We start from the raw sequence: 23,984 nt of genomic DNA, 5'->3' as shown, positions 1-23,984 counted from the left end.
TATGGTGTAGTAACAACTTGCACCTAAACATCAGCAAGATGAGAGATGGTGTTAGACTTCCGGAGAAAAAAGGAGGAACCTGCCCCACTTTACATCAGGGAGGACTGTGTGGTTTCCTCCTTTAAATTTCTGGGAGTCTACCTCTGTGAAGATCTGACCTGGAAAAGTTAACACAACCCAGGTGGCTAGAAAGGCCCAACAGAGGCTTCACTTTCTCAGGGTCTTGCAGAAGAACAGGGTAGAACAACGGCTAATGACCCTTTTACTGGTCTACTATAGAGAGCATCCTCTTGTATGGTATTGTGGTTTGCTATGCTGGTCTGAGTCGCGGACAGGAAAGTATTACAGAGGGTAGTGAGCACAGCACAAGACATTGTGGGTGTCCCCTGACACCACTGGATGACATCACCAGGGCTCGTTGCCTTGGAAGAGTGAGGAAAATTCTCAGGGATGACTCACACCCTGGACGGTATCTTTACCATCGGGTAGGAGATATAGGAGTATAGCCAGCCCCAACAGGCTGAAGAACAGCTTTTATCCATGGGCTGTTAGGCTCTTGAATGGGATATCTCTGTGAACTTATGCAGAATTGACTTGGGAGGCCGGTGTGTGGTGTAGTTGGTTCACATGGTATGGTAGGATGGAGGGTTTGTTGTCACTGCGTGTTGAGGGGAGGGAGCACAGGGAGAGGCTCAGCTAATCTCAATGTAAAGGCATGTAAGATAATTAGTTACTCTGCAATCATGTAAAGAAAACTGAAGCTGCCGGTTTAGATCAGGTGTACCAAATGACAAAGTATAGTTAAGAAAGCATGCATGGGAGATTTTTCCCCAACTCTCTCCTTTAGGATACATCAGCATTAAATTACACAAGGCATGTCATCCTTCATTAGAATATCCTACACTTAATAATGCAGTGTTTAATTTAATAATTTTATTGGGCAATATTCAAAAACAGCTTGCAAGTCAAAGAAAATTAAATAAACCAAGAAATTATATAGTTCCTGATTGTAAATTGTGAAGCTTCACATTGGGAACAATGGTTACTGACTTAAAAGTACAAATCATTTCATCAGAAATTACTGACAATAGTTATTTTTAAAAGACACAGGTGAATAACCTCCTGAATTTATGGATGACCATCTTAGCAAGTAAAGGTGCTGATGGGTAAATGTTAAAGATTGTGAGCTTAAAACTGCCTAGTGCTTCTCATTAAAGATGTTTGGAAATGAGAAATCAATTCAATGTAACATGTAGAATTTAAAAGTCAGATTAAAAAGGGTTGGATAAAATGAAACAAAATGAACAAAATTGGAACGAATTCACCAGATACATATACAATATTTGAACATAAACTTTTTTAGACATCACTATACATCACTTTATATATAAATATAAAGTGTAATTAAAAAGAGGTAAGGAATGGAATGAGCTACGATTCTGGATATGCAAAAATAGGGCAAGAAGTTTTATTCCTGGAATGTTCGAAGCAGAATTCAGGCATCATCAGGCAGTACAAATACTCATGATATAACGGTATATTCAGAGCCTGAAATATTTGCAAATTAGTTAATATTTCTTACTACCAGTTAAGAGAAAAGTCTTTTACCACTTCAAGAACCTTGAGTAAAAAACTGTAAAAATTCAAGTTTGCAAAATGAGTTTTAAGTGAAGGCAATCCAATTGTTTAAATTTCTATATTTTCTTTCAAAAAAGCTAGTGCATAGCAAAAAGTAAGGGTAAATAGATAAGCACCACACTTGATTTTAAAGGCTATGGGGCAGTAAGGTCCTGGGAAGATTTGAAGGTTGGCACACAAAACTACATGTGGGAAGTAAAAAAGAATTGTATAAGGTTAGTTGCCCCCAATTTATAAGAATCTGAGACTATCTAACTTACCTGCATTTTGCTTTGACAGTATGATAACCTGTCCAGCAGTTTATTCAAATTTACAAACTACTTTTTTTCCTAGTCTGGGTACGTACCCTTCAAAAGGACTGTAGATCATGCACCCAACTGCTAATCAAACATCTTCTAGACTTGCCTTCTTGTTCAAAACAGCAAGACTAGGCATAGTGCTAAACAGATAAAACACTGGGCTTTTACAAATTCAGATTTCTATGTTCTGGTAATCATTACAGTAGTTATGCAGTGTGGAAGAAGAGCTAACATGAGGATGATTCCAAGAAGTGTGCCCAACCTATGCTAGTTTGGCAAATACCTTGGCTTCAATTGGATCATCATAAAAAGCAATGCTGCTTAAGTATGTTTTTAATTTTGAAACACATAAGTACAGTAGCATTAGCATTTAAACGCTTGTAGACAATACAAATCAAGTAGTTAAAAAGTTAATTTCCTAATCCTTTAATTATTTTAAACAAAAAATATTAAAAAAATAATTGGAAAAACTATTTACAAAATATTTGCATCAGATATTGTCAATGTCAAGTTGAAGTGAACGTTGAAGCATTTCAATTTCAAAGTTTTAAGGTCACAATTTTTCAGATTAAAAAAATGCACCCAGAGCAAATATTACAATCTATTTTCTTATTCTTTTGCTTGCTCTTGTCCTGCCTTTTGTTTCTCTTGGCAGTTCAGTCATCGGAATGGTATTCTCTCCTTTCATTTTCTTTTTTCCTCTTGTTTGCACTGTTATACTTTCAGTGTTTTCTAGGGAAAAAATATGATACTAATATTTACAAAAATTATTCCTAGAGTAGTAGATTATTTGGAGTAAACACAAACACACACACGGAACTTTGAAATAATCCAGTAGGATTAAAATCAATTACAATTCAAGAAAACCTTCAGCACATTGTTAAGACATTCTGAAGAGGGATGCATACTATTACTTCTCTAAAGCCCCAGGAAATATAAGTCCCAAAATGTACAGAACAGTAAAAGTACCTAATTAATTTTATATTCTCTCATTCAAACTGTGATAGTATTACTCAGTCTGATGCCTTTTAAATATATTGTCGCTATAGTGCCAAGAATTTTGAAAACTGTAATCTACAAATTATCACGCTAAAAAAGAGCATTATTTGGGAATGTTAACAGAATGCTGCATTTCTGGGCAGGACAATTTAGTCTATTACTATGAGCAAAAAAAATAATCCTTCAATAATCCATAGAATTAAAAATTGAAAAAGATATATACAGCACACATGTAACTAAAGACCTATTATCAAAAGAGCTCCTTCAGAATCTTCCAAAAGTTCCTGCATCGATGGGCAAATGGGAGTTCTAAGCTGCATGCCCAATCCATAACCAAGAAAGGAAAAAAATCCTCTTTTAAGTGGAGTATGTATTCAACTGGACTGACTTCTTCAGTTCTCAATTGCACTCTGTGCATATTCTTCTGGAAAAACGATATTAAGGTTCCAGAGTGAATTTTAAAATGCAAAACCTGCATATTGGTTTGGGCTCGTTTGTGGACCTTTTGGGGCTGCGGCCTTTTTGAACCATCACGCTCTACCGATATTAAGATTCCAGAATAAATAAAATGCCAAAACTGAAAATCCCATTCAAATACAATTTGGGAGCAGAAAGACAAGATCAGAAGGAAACCTGTGCTTTACTGGATTATCTCTCTTAATTCTAAAGAATAAAAACTTACAGAGCCTTGGTGGAGCAGTAGGCTAATGCCTCCTTAAGTAACACCAGCTGCCTGCAATTAGTGCAGGTTCGCATCCCACCAGGCTCAAGGTTGACTCAGCCTTCCATCCTTCCGAGGTAGGTAAAATGAGGACCCAGATTGTTGGGGGCAATTAAGCTGACTTTGTAATAATGCCGCTTAGGGGGTGTGTGTGAAAGCCCTAATAAGCAGGCATATACATAGAATGAAGGCTACTGCTAAGCTTGTAAGCCACCCTGAGTCTTCGGAGAAGGGCGGGATATAAATGGAATTAAAATAAAATAAAGAAAAAAATAAGATGAAAGAGAACATACCTGTTTTAGAGACTGTTGATTTGTTTCCTGGAATTACACTTTTCACCACGTTAACGGTGGTAATTGTTTCTGAATTGTTAATTTTTCTTTTGGCACGTTCTGATGAACTCTTTTGCACTAGCATGTTTGAGTGCTTAAGATTTTTATTTTGGTCATAATTAGACGAATTACTTTGATTGATGTTTTGGGTCATGTTTTTGATTTCAAGAAATTTTGGTCCCTTGCCCTTTGAAGAAATTTTATTATTAGAAACGTTGTTTAGAGTTTGTTCATTAGGAGAATTATCACTGCCTGCAGATAATGTAAGTTTTTCTTTGAGAGGAGAAACAGCAGCCTCAAGTTTATTAATTTTTCTTCTACCTCTTCTCTGATTGATCACAGTTGCCATAACTGTTTTCTGCAAATCTTGGGTTTCATGAACAAACTCTTCTTTTGAAATAATGCACTCTCCTTTGAGAGAGCGTGTCATTATATTGCCCGTACCAGAAAGTTTTGCTAACTTCCTTGTTCTAATAGAATTTTTGCAGTTTCCACTTTGATTTTCTGTAGCAGAAGATAATGGTGACAAAGTGATGCTCACTTTCAGGGAGGGAGAAATTAGCGATACAATATTAGCTTCTTCTTTTTGCTTCTTTGACTGGGGCTTTTTTCCAAAACTATTTTCTAAAGGACCCACAATATCTACTATGGGTTGACTCTTTTTACTGTTAATTCTTAGCTCATCATTACTTTCTGCTGATGTTTCGCAAGGCGCTATTCGTTTTCTTCTGGATGTACTTTGTTTCGATACGGCTTTTGAATCTTTCTTTCCATTTTCTTGAACGTCATTATCAATAAATTCAGGTTTTTTACTGGAAGAAACTGAGTTTGCTGAAATTTCATGAACTGTTTTTCCTTTTCTACACTTGTATGTGAAATTTTCCTTTGCATTATTTGCTGATTTCAAATCTTCACTTGGATGTTCATCTGAATGTTCCCCTTTGTTTGATGACAGCAAATGGCAGGTGTCATTTTTGACAGAAGGGATTTTCTGAGATACAACAGTGTTTCTTGTTCTTCTACTTACTTTTGATTGATCATCCTTTGCAAGACAAGCATTTTTACCATCTGTATTTTGATCTAATATAGTGGCTATCTGTGGACTGTCAAAATCTGTAGATTTGTCACCAGAAGTAGTTTTTTTATGTTTGCCCCGCCTGGGTGGATTCTCTTTCACTACCTTTTGGCTCTTCAGTGAACAGGATTCTTGAGCATTTCTTTTCCCTCTTCCCCTTTTGGACTGATTATCCTCTTGTCTGGTGGCTAGATTTGGGCCTTGGACATCAGCTTCTTCATTAACGGATGTTTCATTGACTTGCTTGCTTCTTCCTCTCCTAGATGGATTTCCTTTTACTACCCTTTTTGGTGGAATGGGCCCTTCACAACTTTGCACATTTTCCAATGGCAACATTTCAGATTTTTCAAAATTCTCATTTTGAACTTGTGGCAGAGAACATCTGCCTTGGGATAAAGGGCATTTATTCATTGTTGAATCCTTTTCTCCAAAAGTGTTATTTTCTAAAGAAATAAGTTTGGGGAACACTTGAACTATCTTTCTAGGTCTACCCCTTTTGGGCCGATTTTCTTTTAGACTGACAATCACATCGTGATCTTCCACATCTGATTTACTGTCGCTTTCCACAGAAGGGCTAGAAACTGATTTTTTGCCTCTGCTAGACAAATTCTTTTTTGATAACTTTTCTATTCTGGGCAGACTGGGCTCTGCAGAAGTTTGCATGCTTTCCAAAGGAACCTTTGGAATCCTGTGACAAATGTTTTCAGTTTGACTTTCTTCTTCTTTATAAGTATTACCCTCATATCCAAGTGTATATTTTTCTTCAGAGGCCTTAAAGTCATTTTTAAGGAAAAAATGGACTTTCTTCTTCTTCTTCTCCTCCACTAAATTTTCTTCCATTGCTGTTAGATTATTTTCTGAAGCTTCGGTTTTACATATTTTAGGTATTGTACATTTTTGCCCTCCTTGTTTATCTTCATTCAAAGTTGTGATGAATGTTTCTGGGCTTGATTGTACTGCAGCAATCTTTCTTCTTTTATTTCTTTTATTACTTTCTTCCCCTGACATTGTATCATTTGTTTTACCTTTGGCAAACATTGTCTTTAGGTCACTTGCACTCTTTTTTCTATTTCTAGACCTGAGACATATTTTGGCAGTTAAATCACTTTCATTTTCTTGAACTGGTCCATTTTCTTCCAAAACCATATTTGTTACAGTTTTTCCTTTTCTTTTAGTTGCCGCTTTTCGCCTGTTCACAGGCTGTTTTTCCACTGTTTCCTTTAAAGGTTTTTCTAATTCATGAGTATGGTTTATGTTATCAGATTCTATATTCCCATTTGTTTCAACATGCTGCTTCTTTGGTCTTGCTCTTTGAGATAATTTGGTTGCTTCAACTGTATAACTGCTTTCAGATTTGTGCAATGAATTCAATTCCGTATGGTTGTCAGAACGCTCAATGATTTGCTCACAATTAGCTGATGTTGATCTATTCTTTGTAAGTCTCTGAATCGTCTTTGTATATACTGCAGAACTGCAGTCATTTATTTTCCTTCTCCTAGTTCTAGGCAAAGCAACTGGTTTGAGCTTTTCTGTTTTTAATGCATCAGAATTTTCAGCTGCTTCATTTACAAAATCAGTTTTGGCTTCATTTTTGGAACTGATTGCATCTGGCTGGTAGTTTTCAGAGAGAGAGATTGCTCTGGTTGTTTCCTTGTTGAGCTCTGTTTTCAATTCATTAAATGAATTACATGCAACATGGCCTACATGGTTTGGAACACTACTGTTATTTTTTGTTACTGGAAATTGAGATTTTTCAAATGTAATTTCCAGGTTCCCTTTGCAACTTCCAGGCACATTTTCCACGGACTCTGAAATAAAACATGTTCAAATATATTTTAAAGATCACAGTCATTAAGAAAAATGAAGTTTTGAACTGATGTTCGAGGTAACTTTCTTTTTACTTTGCATTAACATTTATGTAAGTATCTCGGTAATGACATGCAAACTTCTTTTTAGAATACTGTCCTAATATTTATATTCTAAAATTTGTATTAATTTTAAATTTACAGAACACTGCTAATTTTTAAAAAACAGTTCTCATGAATTTTCACTATTTTGATAATTTTCATTATCAAAATTAAAATATGTAAAATTCTAGACAAAAATTTCCTGCATGAATAAAACAGAAACACGTCTTCATTTACTTGTTATAGTATACATTCAAAACAAAATACAAATCCTATTTTTTTATGAAATACTTTATACTTACCCACTTTATTTCTGGAACTGATATAAGATTCATTTTCTTCCATAAGATTCACAGACTCTGGCATTTCAGCCTATAAATATTACAGTTATTAAAATAGCTGACATCAAAATATTTCTCACTTATAAAAATGTTCCAGTACCCTTCCTTGAATTATGCAGCTTTGTATTTTATAAGGCTGGGCTCAGGAAACAGTGCAGCTGAACACTTTTTCCAAATTTGTTTAAGTGCATGCAGACTACACTTATGCTGTAACTGCCAGGAAATTAAAGTAACTGTGCTTACAACAGCATGCAGACAAAGCAGTGTTTCAAAAAGCTATGCTTCTCAAGGAAATGTTTTACATAATCTCGTTTTATATTAACAGAGAATGGGTGCTACCCAAATTTATATTATGTATATTAAAATATAAAAACACAGAATAAGTTATATGTCCAAATATGAAGTATTACAGCTGGCAGTGACAGTAAGATGCACATGAATATTTTTTTAAAAAAATCTGTGTTTTTCAATACTAAGAGCTATAATTAAGAATCCAAAATATTTTAAAAATTTTAGTGTAAAAATTAAAGTAGCCAATTACCACAAGATCATAATGTTTAACCCTAAATCCAAAGGCCAAAGTAACTATCTAGTTGTCATTTGAATTTCTTGGGATTAAAATAATCGATCTCAGTATTTCAAAATGTTATTATGTAATAAAAATAGATTATGTCAATTCTTCTAGGTTACTAAAGCATGGGCTACTTACCGTATATACTTGAGTATAAGCCGACTCGAGTATAAGCCGAGACCCCCAATTTCACCCCCAAAAACTGGAAAAAGTTGTTGACTCGAGTATAAGCCGATCCGCCGTTCTGCAAGCCTCTGCCGCCAGCAGAGGCTCGATCCGCCATTTTGCAAGCCTGAATACACAGGAATACCCTGTGTGGCCGCGGCTCTCGGGGAAGCCCTGGCTGTCAGCTTCCTCGCTCCACGCTGCCATTCGGGGCCCGTGCGTTCCCCGGGCAAATCGTGGCGCCCAGCAGGCGAGGAAACACGCCCGCTCCAGTCGCCCCCCCTTCCCTCAGGAGACGCGAAGCAAGTGACCGCCCGGAGCTTACCGAGGACTTGCTTCGGTGCTTCCAGGATCGCGCGCACCTCTCCCAAGCCGCCGCCATCCGGAGACCTGCCGAAGTTTGGGGAGGTTTGGGGAGGTGCGTGTGCACCTCCCCAAACCTCCCCAAACGTCGGCAGGTCTCCGGACCTCTGCGCCCTGCCTGCCTGCTTCTTTCCGCAGCGGAAAGAAGCAGGCAGGCAGGGCGCGGAGGAATGGAGACCCGGCGACGTTTGGGGAGGCTTGGGCGCCTCCCCAAACGTCGCCGGGTCTCCGTTCCTCCGCGCCCTGCCTGCCTGCTTCTTTCCGCAGCGGAAAGAAGCAGGCAGGCAGGGCGCGGAGGAACGGACACCTGCCGACGTTTGGGGAGGTTTGGGCGCCTCCCCAAACGTCGCCGGGTCTCCGTTCCTCCGCGCCCTGCCTGCCTGCTTCTTTCCACAGCGGAAAGAAGCAGGCAGGCAGGGCGCGGAGGAACGGACACCTGCCGACGTTTGGGGAGGTTTGGGCGCCTCCCCAAACGTCGCCGGGTCTCCGTTCCTCCGCGCCCTGCCTGCCTGCTTCTTTCCACAGCGGAAAGAAGCAGGCAGGCAGGGCGCGGAGGAACGGACACCTGCCGACGTTTGGGGAGGTTTGGGCGCCTCCCCAAACGTCGCCGGGTCTCCGTTCCTCCGCGCCCTGCCTGCCTGCTTCTTTCCGCTGTGGAAAGAAGCAGGCAGGCAGGGCGCAGAGGAACGGAGACCCGGCGACGTTTGGGGAGGCGCCCAAACCTCCCCAAACGTCGGCAGGAGGAACGAAGACCTGCCGACGTTTGGGGAGGTTTGGGGAGGTGCCCAAACCTCCCCAAACGTCGGCAGGAGGAACGGAGACCTGCCGACGTTTGGGGAGGTTTGGGGAGGCGCCCAAACCTCCCCAAACGTCGGCAGGAGGAACGGAGACCTGCCGACGTTTGGGGAGGTTTGGGGAGGCGCCCAAACCTCCCCAAACGTCGGCAGGTCTCCGTTCCTCCGCGCCCTGCCTGCCTGCTTCTTTCCGCTGCGGAAAGAAGCAGGCAGGCAGGGCGCGGAGGAACGGAGACCTGCCGACGTTTGGGGAGGTGCGCGCGCACCTCCCCAAACCTCCCCAAACTTCGGCAGGTCTTGGATGGTGGTGGCTTGGGAGAGGTGCGCGCGATCCCGGAAGCACCAAAGCCTCGGCCGCGCACAAGTCCTCGGTAAGTTTTTTTTGTTGACTGGAGTATAAGCCGAAGTGGAATTTTTCAGCCCAAAAAGTGGGCTGAAAAATTCGGCTTATACTCAAGTATATACGGTAAATGAAAATGAGTACAAATATTTGATATAATAAACATACCTTATCATTTTCAGTGTTCATTTCTTTGACACCTGTATAATCTATATCAGGCATTATAGAACTCTCTTTAGGTTCAATCTTAAACTTCTGCAATCCCAAGTAGTCATCAGTTGGCATAGAATTTGGTTTTGATGTTTTCAATGACTGAGTAGAGCCAGCCAGCTTTGGTGACATCATTTGAATATTTTCTCTATCTTCTATTGGCTTCACAGTTTGCTTAACTTTCTCAATAATGTCATTAATAGTTGTATCTTCCATAGGTTGTGTTTTCTGTTGTGTTTTATTTGTAATAACACTTCCACTCATGTTTTTTACTTCTTCAGTAGATATCATAGATTTAGTATAGACATCATCTGAAAAAGTCCCCATAGTCTGCCTGGGCGTCTTCAACAAAGTCTTGATTTCTGAAAACACCTCCACGGGTTCTGATTTTTGCTCAGGTGTCTCTAAGAGCCTCTTGAGTCCTGAAAGTGCCTCAGCAGGTTCTGATTTTTCCTTAGGTGTCTTAAAGAGTCCCTTGACCCCTGAAAGCTCCTCAACTGGCTTTGATTTTTGCTTAGGTGTCCTCAAAAGCCTCTTACCCCCTGAAAGTGCCTCAGCAGGTTCAGATTTTTCCTTAGGTGTCTTAAAGAACCTCTTGAGTCCTGAAAGATCCTCAACAGGTTCAGATTTTTCCTTAGGTGTCTTAAAGAGTCCCTTGACCCCTGAAAGCTCCTCGACTGGCTTTGATTTTTCCTCAGGTGTCCTCAAAAGCCTCTTACCCCCTGAAAGTGCCTCAGCAGGTTCAGACTTTTCCTTAGGTGTCTTAAAGAGCCTCTTGAGTCCTGAAAGGTCCTCAACAGGTTCAGATTTTTCCTTAGGTGTCTTAAAGAGCCTCTTGAGTCCTGAAAGGTCCTCAACAGGTTCAGATTTTTCCTTAGGTGTCCTCAAAAGCCTCTTGCCCCCTGAAAGTGCCTCAGGAGGTTCAGATTTTTCCTTAGGTGTCTTAAAGAGTCCCTTGACCACTGAAAGCTCCTCGACTGGCTTTGATTTTCCCTCAGGTGTCCTCAAAAGCCTCTTACCCCCTGAAAGTGCCTCAGCAGGTTCAGATTTTTCCTCAGGTGTCCTCAAAAGCCTCCTACCCTCTGAAAGTGCCTCAGCAGGTTCAGATTTTTCCTTAGGTGTCCTCAAGAGCCTCTTGACTCCTGAAAGCGCCTCAGCGGGCTCTGATTTTTGCTTAGGTGTCCTCAAAAGCCTCTTGATCCCTGAAAGCACCTCAACAGATTCAGATTTTTCCTTGGGCGTCTTCAAAAGCCTCTTAACTGCTGAAAGTGCCTCAACTGGCTCTGATTTTTGCTTGGGTGTCCTCAGGAGCCTCTTGACCCCTGAAAGCACCTCAACAGGTTCAGACTTTTCCTTAGATGTCTTCGAGAGCCTCTTGATTTCCAAAAGCTGTGCGACTGGCTCCGATTCTTGTTGCAGGTTTTTTTCTTCTACTCCCATTATATTTCTTTCATTTGGTGATATCATTAAATTGTCATGAATGGATACTTGTGATACTTCTTCCAAAGCTGGAGATATTACATCTGGATTGTAAGCTATTTTTTGGCTTGAAATCTTAACATCCAAAACGGACTTTTTTTCTAATACAAATAGAAAAATGGTAACAGTAATGAAACTTCACTGACTCTATTAACAAAAATATACTTGAATGTGAAGGAATATTACTTAAAATAACTATGTATTAGGCTCTTTATACATTTTACAATGAAACAAGAAACATAACAACCAAATTACACCAAGAATATTAAAAATGAATTAAAATCAAAATAAAGTACTCATAAAAGAAAACATAAACATTATAATTGGGGTTGTACCCTTAAGCAGACTGAATACTTGAAACATGGCAACTTCTAAGTAGCAGAAGGGCCAAAATCTACAACCATCTATGAAACCATCTGCCAATCAGAGGACAGTATGTTTATTCCACTAATATAAATTGTGAAATCAAATCCAGAAATCAAATCTCTAACCTGTGACATAAATTTGAAGCCATTAAAACTGTTGCACCTTGAATGGATATTCTCTCAACTGGCTAATTATTTCATTTCCCCCCCTAAAACATCTTTACAGAGTAATGCAAGGAATGACAAGTTATGTCCTGTTTTCATTCTCACTTTCTTTGGGTTTATTTGCTGGCCTCTCGTGAAGAACCATGTCCTCCCTCCCCCAGTGATCTGCAAAGCTTAGGGAACTCTGGATTAGAACATATATTTTATTCAGTATTCACAACTTGATGTAGTTCAGTGACATAATAAAAACTCATACATCTATCCATCATTCTCTGCTTATCTGGCTTGTATCCCTAAGTGGATTCTCTTCTTACTCAAAGCACACCTGAAATTTTGGTGGGGTCTGCAAGGAAAGACTGACCTGAAACTTCTACAACAATAAGGGAAGAGCTCCACATAGCCTTAGTAGTCTCAGAGAAGAGAGGTCTTGATGTAGAAGAGATCACCTTCCATTCTAAAAACCAAACCTCATTGATTTGTAGGACTTATCTTTGGGATGAATGACAAAGTAACTTACACTAAACGCGTGTATGAAGGTCATTATTCAGAATGTATACACAATAAAACATACCAGATTCTTCTGATGCATTCATTTCTGGTCTTGATATCTGAGTTTCTGGTACAAAACTATTCTGTTTTGCATTAGATGGACTGCAGAACATTTCAGCCAACCCTGCAAATAGCATTTAAATCTATTAATGTTCATGTACTGTAATTAAATTATAAAGAATGTATTTTCTTCACTTGATTGCTTCCTAGATTTGTAATGCAATCAGATTTTAGCATTATTTTTAAATATTAATGTTCATAGCACATTTAAAGGCAAAGGATTTAACATCATTTACCAGGATAAAAATTCCTACAAACTCAAGCTCTTTCAGAAGATTGTAGACACCATCTTAAGAGCAAATTCTACTACAAATTATGACACAAGTAATTAATTTGCCTTGCAAAATAAAACAAAGCTTGTGACTGCTTCTATAGTGCTATAACAGTAACTATAAGTAGATTTCTGTCAATATAGCTTACACTTATCAATTACAATTTGTAACAAATGGTGTGTGCTTATACATGAATGTGTATCTCTCCTTAATGTTTAATAGAACAAGAAAAAAAATCATCTTCCTTTTCCTCTCTCTGAAGTCTAAGATTTATTATGAGTGGAACTGCCAGGCTAGTGAGTGCTACCTCAACAACTTTTCCAGTAAAAACATAGCCTTGTTTCAAGTGCCATCTTGGCCGATGAGCAGCAGCTTTCCCAGTTGAACAGCCTTGTTTAAAGTAGCATCTTGAACCATGAGCAATTTATACAGTTTTCCATGAATAAAAACTAGAATATTTTTTACTGGAGCAGAGGCTAAAGGGAGCGAAGAAAAGGTACTCAGGAGACTGGGGCTTTAATGGGTGTGTAGGATACATTGTACTGGAAGCTAATGAAAGGATAAAGGGAGTGGAATACACCAGCCTTGCTCTACTTGGCTCTTTTGGATTGTTTCATCTGGAATATGAACAACTGCATTTTGGTTTTTAGTTCTGCTGAACCATGACCAGCCCATTACTATTTATCAGAAACTCTGGAGACTGATGGCTTTGTTTTGGATTCAAAATTAAATAATTTTTCCTGTTTTATGTGCGCCTCTGGTAAGGATAAAAAGCGACAGTAAAGAAGAGATAATAGTTTTTACAGTTTTGAGACTGGAAATCAATGTCAATGCAAGTTCCAAGTCTAAAGATAGATGAGATATAGTTATAAAAAACAGGTATTAAGAAATTGTTTCCTAGTACAGACAAAATTCTTTTAAAAAGTGGACAGTATTCTGAAGCCACAGCAAAAAATGTCATTCTAAGCCCAGCATTTTTTGGCTTTAAAAATCCTATAAAATCAATCCAAATAAGTTGGGCATTTCTTTCTAAGTAGATTTAGAAACAAGGCACTATTTGTTGCAAGCCCCTATGTCAAATGAAGCATCTGATAATACTCCTGAATTAAGGCTGAATTGTCCCACAAAGGGGAAAGGCTTAGGAACTTGCTGCTACTCATCATATATACTCAGGAAAGCATTGATGGAAAGGTTGGTTGAACTGCTCACAGGTATATGTAACACACTGGAGCCTGAAGTTAATTGTACAATCTTAAACACATCTGTCAACACAGGAATATATCAGAAAAGAAGTTCTACAAAGGAGTATCTTAATGTATAGATGCATGTAGATGAAGTCCATGGGAAGAGTCATCTTAATGGGTTTCAAATCCTGATCAGAAGTTAGCAAGTCTTTTGACCCCTAGCAATAGACAAGACAGATATAGATCTTTTTGTAAAGTCTTTGGAAAGACTTGCTTGCAAAAAGTCCAATTTCCAAAAAATTATAAACCTTAACAATCTCTTCTCTCTTCAGTAGAAAAAAAAACTATTTTACATATCTAGATTACTGATGTTCTTCAAGATGTTGTTCTGTCCCAACCTACGTGAGTCCGTTATGCTCACAAGGAGAAACCCCTCTTCCAAGAAACAGGCAGGAACCGCACAAAAAACAACAACCCGTTTTATTCTCACAGACCTGAGTCAATGTCCAAGGCAAACAGTCCACAGAAACTCAATCCTCAACACGAATGGTTGCCTTTGGCAACCAGCACCTCCCACACCTTCCCTTTTATAATTCAGCCAAAGCGTGGTTTCCTGATGCCTTCTCCTTTGCCTTTGGAACTGCCCTATTAAATTCCTCTGTCCTACTCGCTTCTCTTGTCTGCTCATTCGTACATCTGGGATTTCCCCCAGCTGTTCTTCCTCACTGTCCAACTCAGGCTCCCAGCACAGCTATGTCTCAGCCTGAACACGAGTAGAGGGGCCAGGCTCCTCGTTGGACTGTAGGTCTTGGAGCTCCTCAAGCCTTCCTCTGACTCTAATGTCACTCCAGGCCCCTCCTCCTCATCTGATTCCTCACTCAGCTGCCAGATCCACTGGCTGGCGAGGAATCACAACAGATGTCAGGATAACAGTGGCATAGAGGTGGGTTTGAAAGGCTTGGCATTTTACTTCCAGGCACCCATTTGTACCTAGGTATAGCTGGACTGCTTTGGTAAGGTCCAGATGGCCCATTAATTTTATGAAAATAACCTAATACATCTGGGAAATAGGAATCGGTGGTTGAGTATCAAGCTACTAGAAAACACTTGACTATTCCTAGGTCCAAAAATGGATTGAATGTTAATTGGAGTAGGAACCTTAAAGACCTGCTTGTTTAGAAGACTGAAACTGCTGTGTGAAAACAGTGTCCAGGAATCTGTGGCAGTCAATTCCTAATTGTTGTTCTATTTCAATTATTTTCCCTTTTCTTTGTCTAATTGGCATGGGAAGTGAACAATCAACAGCACCAGGGAACACACATCTAATACTAACGGGTATTTCCCACAACTAACGCATAATCAGCTGTGTAGAATGCTCTTATTTTAGAAGACTCAATAAGATTTGAGGAAAAGAATAAAAATCAACTTGAGGAGCAATTGCATTTTCATCTTTGGTATTTAATATCAGGCACAATGATACTCTCCTTAGCTATGCTTCCCCACAGGGAAAGGAAGTCACTTTTCAAGCTCTTGAGAAACAAAGTACTTGGATCAGGACAACTTAGCAAGAACTGCTTGCCTGATCCAAAAATATGAGACCATATGTAAGGCGGTAACAGGAGAAAACCAGAAGTCTTCTATTGTGTTCTCTATAAAACATGCTAATGCTAGGAAAGAGAAGATCAGCTGCAAGGTGGACAGATTCAGTTGCAGTGTTAATGAGTGCACTGTTGACAGATCAACACCGGGGGGGGGGATATCTATCTTGTTACTAGGAGTCAAAAATATCTTAATGGCACATAATTAATATTCTATGTGCTGCTTCATGTCTTGATCCATGGGTCCCTTGGATCACCATAGCAAAAGAAGTATGTCCTAAAAAAGATGACCCAACCACTGGAAAACTCCCCAGTAAATCCAAGGAAAGTGAGATTTTTGGGTCTCAGAAATTAAATATATTGGATAAATACAGTAAGTTAAAAAAGGGAAGACAGCATTTCTTTCACAGCATGTGATTAGAGAAAGCAAGGGCACTGTCTCTTTCTATATGCTTCATTATTGTCTATTTTACCTCCAGTAATTCAACGGCTCCTCCCTAATAGCATATTGGAAAGCAGTTCAAGTGTTATTAAATTACTTTTAATTAAAATCAAATTGTGGATGGGGGGTGCAGTTTATATGGATACTGGGCTTAGTAGGCCAGCTTTTTATTTTTGTGCTTTAATTATATTACATTTAAAATATAATTTTACAAACCAACTAAATTATGTAGTTCAATAAAGACAGAGTGGTCACCATAAAACTATGTCAATCTTACACTGAAAACAATAATCCATTATTTAGTAAGATGTACAAATGTTCTAGTTCAATATGGCAATTTTAAGGGTTCTGTGAAATAAAGCTTGGCTATTTCTCATTTTGGGTGTTTCCACTTATCTCAGCAATATTAATGAAGCTACTGTTTTATGGAAGGCATTTAAACATATTTCATCCTCAGTAGCAGGAAACTAAGTTCTTGGTTTAGGGTAATAATGTTGGAGATAAATGTTGTTAGGAAAGGAGTTAAGCATACAACCCAACAAAAAAGAATTTGCTCAGTGCTGACTAGATAATTATTGTTAAAAAAAATAAACAAAAGTTTGCAATAGAACTTGAGAGCATAAGTAGCTGGATGAATGGACTGCATATGTGTTGTTATTGCAATATTGCAACTAAGCAATATAAAGATGACGATGCATGCAAACAAGTTGCACCAGCTTAGATTATTTATACAATGATTTTTCTTTTGAAATTTTGAAAAACAAGAACATCTCTGCAAATCTTTCTCCATCTATCAGAAATCTTGATTCAAATAAAGGCTGCTAAGGGGGAGTGGGGGGAAGGATTTAAGGCTAAAAGTAGTATTGCTTTCAATTCTAGGTATGTATAGTTTCCATTACCACTGTTAATGTTGCAATATGCACCAAAGCCCCACCATCAACCTCACTGATCATGGACCTTCTGCTGAGAATCTCTTATTACCAGATAGTTTCTTGTAATTCTCCAGAAGAAATAAAGACTGAGTTAAGGCTTATGATCATTTAAACCTGTTCTAGAACTGGAAATAGTGTTATGCAATGGTCAATTATATCAGGAAGTATATACAATACTTTGCTAATAGGTTACATTCTTACACAATCATAGCACCATCTGTTGGCAAAGCTAGGAGTTGATATATTGGTAACCCTTAAGAAAATCATCAACCACTGCAAATCTAATTTCTCACATTTTTTTATAAGTGCATCACAATTTCTTAATCAATAAAATCAATCTTGATTTTATTTCCTCTCTGTAGATAAACACACAGACAATAAGAATGTTCAAATGTTTAAAAAAACTTAGCAATTGGTTAAGTCTGCATACATAGATGCTTGGCACCAATGGAATCTCTTTTGCTCATGGAAGAATCATTTCTAACTTAACATCAGAGTTCTGCAGGAAAATCCCAAATTTACAGCTTGAGAGATTTTTACAACAGATAAGTAGTCCTCTTGGTGTTTTTTTTCTAGATTTGAATGCAATATTTTAAATGCACATCATATACTTTTATCAACTTTATTTCATTATTTGCATTTGTTTACATAATTCAATTATTTATCTATATTCTATTAAATATCCTTTCATTAGTTCACTATCCTTTTATTGATATTTTTTTCTAATCATCTCTTTGCCAATTTTCTGTATGCTTTTTGTTCTTTGCAGACTGCTCAGATGCAACCATATTATTTTAGTTTACAAAGATGACTGCTCACCCCAAAAAAAGCGCTAATATATCTGAATTTCTTCTGAACATTAAGATGACAAAATTTAAGAGCAGGTGCATTAGTATTTAAAAAACCACTGCAATGTGAATTTCCATTTATATTACCTCAACAGACTTAGGAGCATGAAGCAAATTTATAAAGCAAATTTATCACATAAATCTATTTATATTATTTGCCCAAGAACCCCATCATTCACATAGCTCACATCATCTAACCATGAGATGCTTTGATGACAAATGTTTGAAGTTAAAAATATTTTGTATAGATTTAAGGGATGTCTCTAGTGTGCAGAATGAAAATGGTTTTCCTGTAGCTCTTTAAAGCATCTGTATCACATGGCACAGCAGAAAAGGAACTGTACACTCCTAGGAAAATATACAGCTGCTTTAAAGTGTTGGATATGCAATTATTTGTGCATGTCTGCTCTAAGGCACTTTTTCTAAATCAGTAACAAAGCAATTCATAGCAGTACTATATCCATCCATCATCAATTGGTGGGCTCAACAGCAAGCAGATAATCCAGGATAATGGATTATCAGCACAGGGTTTATAAAACAGTATCTGTAGATATTATCCTTCACTCATAGTTCAGTTCAAAAAGACCAACCCCACTCTGCTTTTTATCTACATTATATAATTAATGACATCTAACTTAGAAGGGGATGGGACATCTCTGTTTCTGGCTATCCAACAGATGTTATGGGTGCCATCAATCAAGGAACATCACCCTTGTGGGACCCAAGAAATTAACTTTTTCTGCCATGATGCCATTCCTTTAGAACAGGATTGTTAAACTGCTGGTCCAGGGGCCGGATGCATCATCCAGAAGTCATGCCCACCCCATTGAAAAACTGTCCTGATACATTGCCCAACATCACGTGACATGTCTGCTTTAGAACATCATTCCCTCAGAAATTAAATTGGACCTGAATCTGCCAACCTTTCACAAGGCTCTGAAAACATTTTTCTGTTCCCAGGCATATAGGGATTGCCCATAAGATGACTATGTTAATTGTTGTTTGATTGCTTTTTAACTTGGTTGCTGGTTCTGTATTTTATTTTGCTGTTCTGTTTTTAACTACTATAAGATACCCAGAAATACGATGTTGAGATGATGGAAACATACAGTAAACTGCAATAAATAAATGACATTGTAAGGTATAGGACAATTTTTTTGAATCTTGAAAAAGCAATTACTATTATCATCTGGTTAAATACTATATATTGCTGATTGGCTCTACATTGTGTCAGTTATACAAAATAGTTTATCATATAACATACAAGGTTTTTTCTCTATGACATTTTATTTTTAAACAGGAAACATGAACTCATGTTATTTGGCACACAAACTTGCATTAAGTGAAGTCTAAAAGTTTACCTGTAAAACTGTCATTGAGATCACAATGCTGTTTCAAAGGATAATTGATCACCACTTTAGGAACTTGTGCAGTTATGTTCAAAATTCCAGTATGAGCTTTTCCAATTACAATTGGAGCAGGAGAATTTGCATGTCCTGTTGAGAAGTGACCGCTGATTTTTCTTTTTGGTGTTTTTGCTAAATTGTTATTCTAAAAGCAGAATACATTAAAAACCAGTTTAATGAAATATGCCACTATATATACAAATATAAATTTAAAACTCTAGTGATAATAGTAGATTTCACATTTATTTCAATTCTGGGTAATATGCTGTACGATCTTTTGAAAAAACTTTTAATTGGCCTATTTGTATAGGCTGAAACTGCACCAGGCATCACAATTTCTGGAACCATAAAAAGAAAAGCAATATCCTTTCAGTAGGGAAGAATACAATAATGTGCAAACAACGTTCTGGAGGCAGAACAATCCAAGAAACATTGGGAACTTCTTTTTCTCCTTCCAGATGACACTAATCCATTTTTTTCTATCCCAATTCAATCCAGATTTTTTAAAAAAAATAAAAAGGAAGCCATATTTTTTTGGATTCACTATATGGTCACTTACAGTTTAGAACAGGGGTCAGCAACCTGAAACAGTGAAAGAGCCACTCGGAACCGGTTCCCTCACAAAAGGAAAACCTGGGAGCCGCAAAAAATATGTGCGCATGCACGTACATGCGCAGAACAGGGTTTGACTGAAGAGTGGAGCCAAGGCGAGATATGTACCTACCCTGCATATTTGAATTGATTGGTTCTTTTTTAGTCCCACTTTTTTCTGGGGGGACTGCACATGGCAGAGGACCGGGAGCTGCAGGAGACGGCTGAAAGAGCCGCATCCGGCTCTGGAGCCGCGGGTTGCAGACCTGTGGTCTAGAAGATTCACTTTTTAAAAATTACTAGATAATGTCAGGAATAGCCACGGCAGTACAGTGCATTGCACTGTAGTACATAAAGAAAAAAAGAGAATGTTTAAAAAGAGAAGAGTTTTAAATAACTGCGAGGAGTGTGCCTACTATTCACTGCTAGCATCTTCCATAGGAGCATATATCCTATGACACATATACCAGAAGAGGTGGAGTGGAGGAGTATTAAATAGAGCAGTTAAGTTCTTGCAGTGAAGTAGAACTATTTAGAATTTTTTTTAATAAGTATTAAAATGACAAGTTGGAGAAGTTGGAAATTGGCAAAAGAACAAAAGTTCATAGAAAACAAGCACCTCGAGGCTCAATAGACTTTTCTAGGATATCTGCCAGATCTGATGGGGTAGCTAGAATCAGGCAGTGATGGGCTGCAGAAAGGAGATTGTCGAACTGATGTAGGTGAGGCATGAGTAGAGAAGATAGTCACTAGTTCAGCAAACTGAAAGCTCAGAAGGTCAAGGCAAAGATGACCCGGAAGAGAAGACTAGGAAGAAGTCTTTCTTCCAACAAGACTCAAATCAACTGTGAATATTATCACAAATGTATTAGGTATAAACTTTAATAATGCTGTCCCAAAGGTGCTTATTAAAAGGCAACTGGACTTTGGTTTTTTTTTCCTTGAAAATGTTTTGCTTCTTATCCAAGAAGCTTCTTCAGAATTGAAGAGAAACGTTTCCAATGGAAAACAAGTTCAGTTACTTTTTGAAAAGCATTTTGGCACAACCATGGCCCGGATAGTTGAGAATCTCCATAGGTGTTTAAAAAATACTTCATTTAATTTTTTTAAAATGCAAGTATGTCTAAATTTGTATTTTCAGCTGGCATTCATCATTACTAATTCATTTAGGATGGTTTTCTGCTGAAAAATTAAGCAACATTTTTGGCTTAAAGATCTCACCCTCATCTGTGACTACATTTTTCTTCTTCTCCATACATAATAAAATAATACAATTCTTAGTGTATCCCCTCTTTGAAGGGGAACAATGCCAACTTTCATTAGCTGCAGATAAGACAGCCTAAACATATTGGATGGACTGTTAAGTCAGTGGATATAATTGTGTGGAGTCTTGAGGTCTTCTTCAACACAGGCACTTTCATTTTCATTGTGCCTGTATTCTAAACCAAAGTACTAATAGTCTCATTGGACAGTTATATTTGAGTCCTGGCACAGGACGATATCACAAAATTTTGCCTTGCATAGAAAGTATTTTCAGCATGTTACCTACATTTCCTTTCAACCTTTTTTTGCTGCTCAAAAGAAACAACATATTCTGAGCCTTTATCTCAGTTGCTATTCAGCCACTGAATTTCTCTCATAATAAACTGAAAAATTCATGTGTTGCTTGAAAAGCAGTATAGTAACTGCAAAGCTATTACAATCATGCTTATTATTTCTATTATTTTATGACTGAGAAAAATTAAAGCATTTAAGTTCTTATGATTGGGATAATTATCACATTTGGAAGTATCATATGCATTTTATCAGTTCATTTGTAATATGATGAATTTTGGCAATATCAATATTAGTTAAATATTTTAAATATTTCATTTAATGTATTTATTTCAGTGACTAACACTACTTGGAAGGCTTTCTGATGCTGATATATTTTTCACCATTTTTTTTTGCCTTAATCCTTATTACAGTGAAAGCTACCATTCTTTTGCTTTTAAACAAGAAAAATAAAATTTACATTTACTTACATCTGCTTCAGCTATTTCTGTTAGCTGTTTTGGAAGCAGTTGTTAAAAACTATTTAGCTTACTTTATTTAATCTGCATTTTGAGTAGCAAGCATGGCTATTTGAAATTGCTACTTTTTGCCTATGGATAATATCCATATCCCACTTATTTTATGGTTGCTACATATGCCTTCTTTCTATTGTTTATTATATATAGTTCATCCATTATTTTCTTCAATTCACTTTATTTTTAGAAACAGCAATTTCTAAAATGTGCATTCCTAGCTTTATACTACATTATGACAATTCAGGTCATTTTCATTCTCCAAAATGTTGCACTAATAGAATATATTATCTTCAATTAACAGTAAAAGATCTTAAAACTGTTTTAAAAATAGGTTGAATTTTTCAAACTACCCCATATCTTCTATTAAAACTGTTGGTGATTTTCCATTAGTAAACGGCAAACAATTGTACCTGGAAATACTAGAGACAGAATTTAGGATTAACAGAGCATCAAAAGAATCTTCACAGTACTCAAGAGTCCAGATGCTTGAATTCCAGCACTTGGAAAAAAGTTATTACTTATACCATTACAGTATCTGTTTTGACCATACCTTTGATGATTTGGAAGCCACATTCCTCACTGATCTTGTTTTAAACCCCTGTTTTGAAGCAGACTTCAGCTGTAGTTTGGGAACACCTTGTTTTACTACTTCTGCCCAAGACTTCGCAACTAAAACAACAATTGAAGATTATTCACCTGAATCATTCTTAATTTAATTTAATTTAATTTAATTTAATTTATTGAATTTATATACCGCCCTTTCCCGAAGGACTCAGGGCGGTTTACAGGGTATAATTTTAAAACATTAATACAAAAATTAAGACCAATTTAAAAAAGATTAAACTAAGTCCCTGCAACATGTAAAACCCCAGTTAAAACCCAATTAAAACTCAGCCTGAGCCGGAAAGCTCGAAGAGCCAGGTCTTCAGGTCTCGGCGGAATGATCGAAGGTTGGGGGCAGTCCTAAGCTCCACAGGCAGCTGGTTCCAGAGGGCAGGCGCCCCCACAGAGAAGGCCCTCCCCCTGGGTGTCATCCGCCGGCATTCTTTGACCGGCGGCACCCTGAGAAGACCCTCCCTGTGGGAGCGCACAGGACGAAGGGAGCTTGATGCCGGCAGCAGGTGTTCCCTCAAATATCCTGGACCCAAGCCATATAGGGCTTTATAGGTCATCACCAGCACCTTGAATCTCACCCAGAGGGCAACTGGAAGCCAATGCAGCTCATGGAGTAGAAGTGTTACATGGGAGTAACGGGAAACTCCCATCACAACTCGCGCGGCTGCATTTTGTACCAGTCGAAGCCTCCGAGTGGTCCTCAAGGGCAGCCCCATGTAGAGAGCGTTGCAGTAGTCTAAACGGGAGGTCACGAGCGCATGAGTGACTGTGCGTAGGGCATCTCGGTCCAGATAGGGTCGCAACTGGCGCACCAGGCGAACCTGGGCAAAAGCCCCCCTGGGATAATATAATAATAATATAATAATATAATAATCAGGTTATCCTGTGTTTGTAACATAAAAGATTTAATTCTGTTTTTGTAAATTATCTAGTAATAGATACAACTGTAACACACCCATCAAGTTGGCTTCAGAAGCACCACTTCGTCTTTTGGAATGAATAGTACCCATAGCTCCACTTTTCCCACGTACAGAACTTCTCCTTGGAGTACAGGTTTTGCTCCTTCTTAATGATTTGGTGTTAGATACTGTTTGTTTAACTTCACTAGATAAGCTATTCACATGCATCTCTTGTGTAGTAGTTTCTTCACCCTCTGAAGATAGCCTTGCAACATGAGGATCAGAGACGCATTGTGAGGCAGCTTGTTTTGGCACAATATTTTCGTATTGCTTCCTCTCAAAGGAACCCTGCAGAAAAAACAAGCAGGAAACACAAACACACACACAAAATTAAACTTTAGATTTTGAAGAAACAGCAATCATCTCTATTTCTTTCCGAACTTCTCAGAAAAATGAATTAAACAATTAGACATTCACAAAAAACCCCACAATGTTTTATAAGGGGCTGAGGCAACATGTCTTAGTTTCCAAGAATGGGAGCAGATCACACATACAGTACATTGCAGACTCTGCACTGGTTACCATTTCAGCTCCAACTACAACTTAAAGTGCTGGTGTTAATATTCTTCATAACTTGGCACTTGGGTATCTATGGAGGAGCCTCCTCTAACCAGTTTCTACGCAACCTACTAGAGCAGACATGTCAAACACAAGGACGGGGGCCAGATCCGGCCTGCAAAGTGGTTTCATGTGGC

The 23,984-nt window shown here is 38.2% G+C and overlaps 1 protein-coding gene across 1 annotated transcript in view; it reads right to left on the bottom strand.

Annotated features, from left to right (window-relative positions):
• Nucleotides 1-2,527: 2,527 nt before the first annotated feature.
• The window catches only part of MKI67 (marker of proliferation Ki-67), a 31,394-nt gene continuing 9,937 nt past the window's right edge, over nucleotides 2,528-23,984 (bottom strand). Inside the window, exons 9-16 of the mRNA XM_083364896.1 lie at nucleotides 23,286-23,577; nucleotides 22,266-22,384; nucleotides 19,011-19,200; nucleotides 12,336-12,437; nucleotides 9,714-11,335; nucleotides 7,274-7,343; nucleotides 3,951-6,872; nucleotides 2,528-2,669 (exon numbers count right to left, since the gene is read on the bottom strand). Of these exons, the coding sequence (XP_083221022.1) occupies nucleotides 2,539-2,669; nucleotides 3,951-6,872; nucleotides 7,274-7,343; nucleotides 9,714-11,335; nucleotides 12,336-12,437; nucleotides 19,011-19,200; nucleotides 22,266-22,384; nucleotides 23,286-23,577 (5,448 nt within the window). The 3' untranslated portion in view covers nucleotides 2,528-2,538. The remainder of the gene's footprint in view (nucleotides 2,670-3,950; nucleotides 6,873-7,273; nucleotides 7,344-9,713; nucleotides 11,336-12,335; nucleotides 12,438-19,010; nucleotides 19,201-22,265; nucleotides 22,385-23,285; nucleotides 23,578-23,984) is intronic.

This window comes from Vipera ursinii (assembly GCF_947247035.1).
Source record: "Vipera ursinii genome assembly, chromosome: 5".
In the NCBI taxonomy this organism is placed as follows: Eukaryota; Metazoa; Chordata; class Lepidosauria; order Squamata; family Viperidae; genus Vipera; species Vipera ursinii.
Note: the sequence above shows the minus strand (reverse complement) of the source record. Positions and strands in the feature narration are given on the sequence as shown.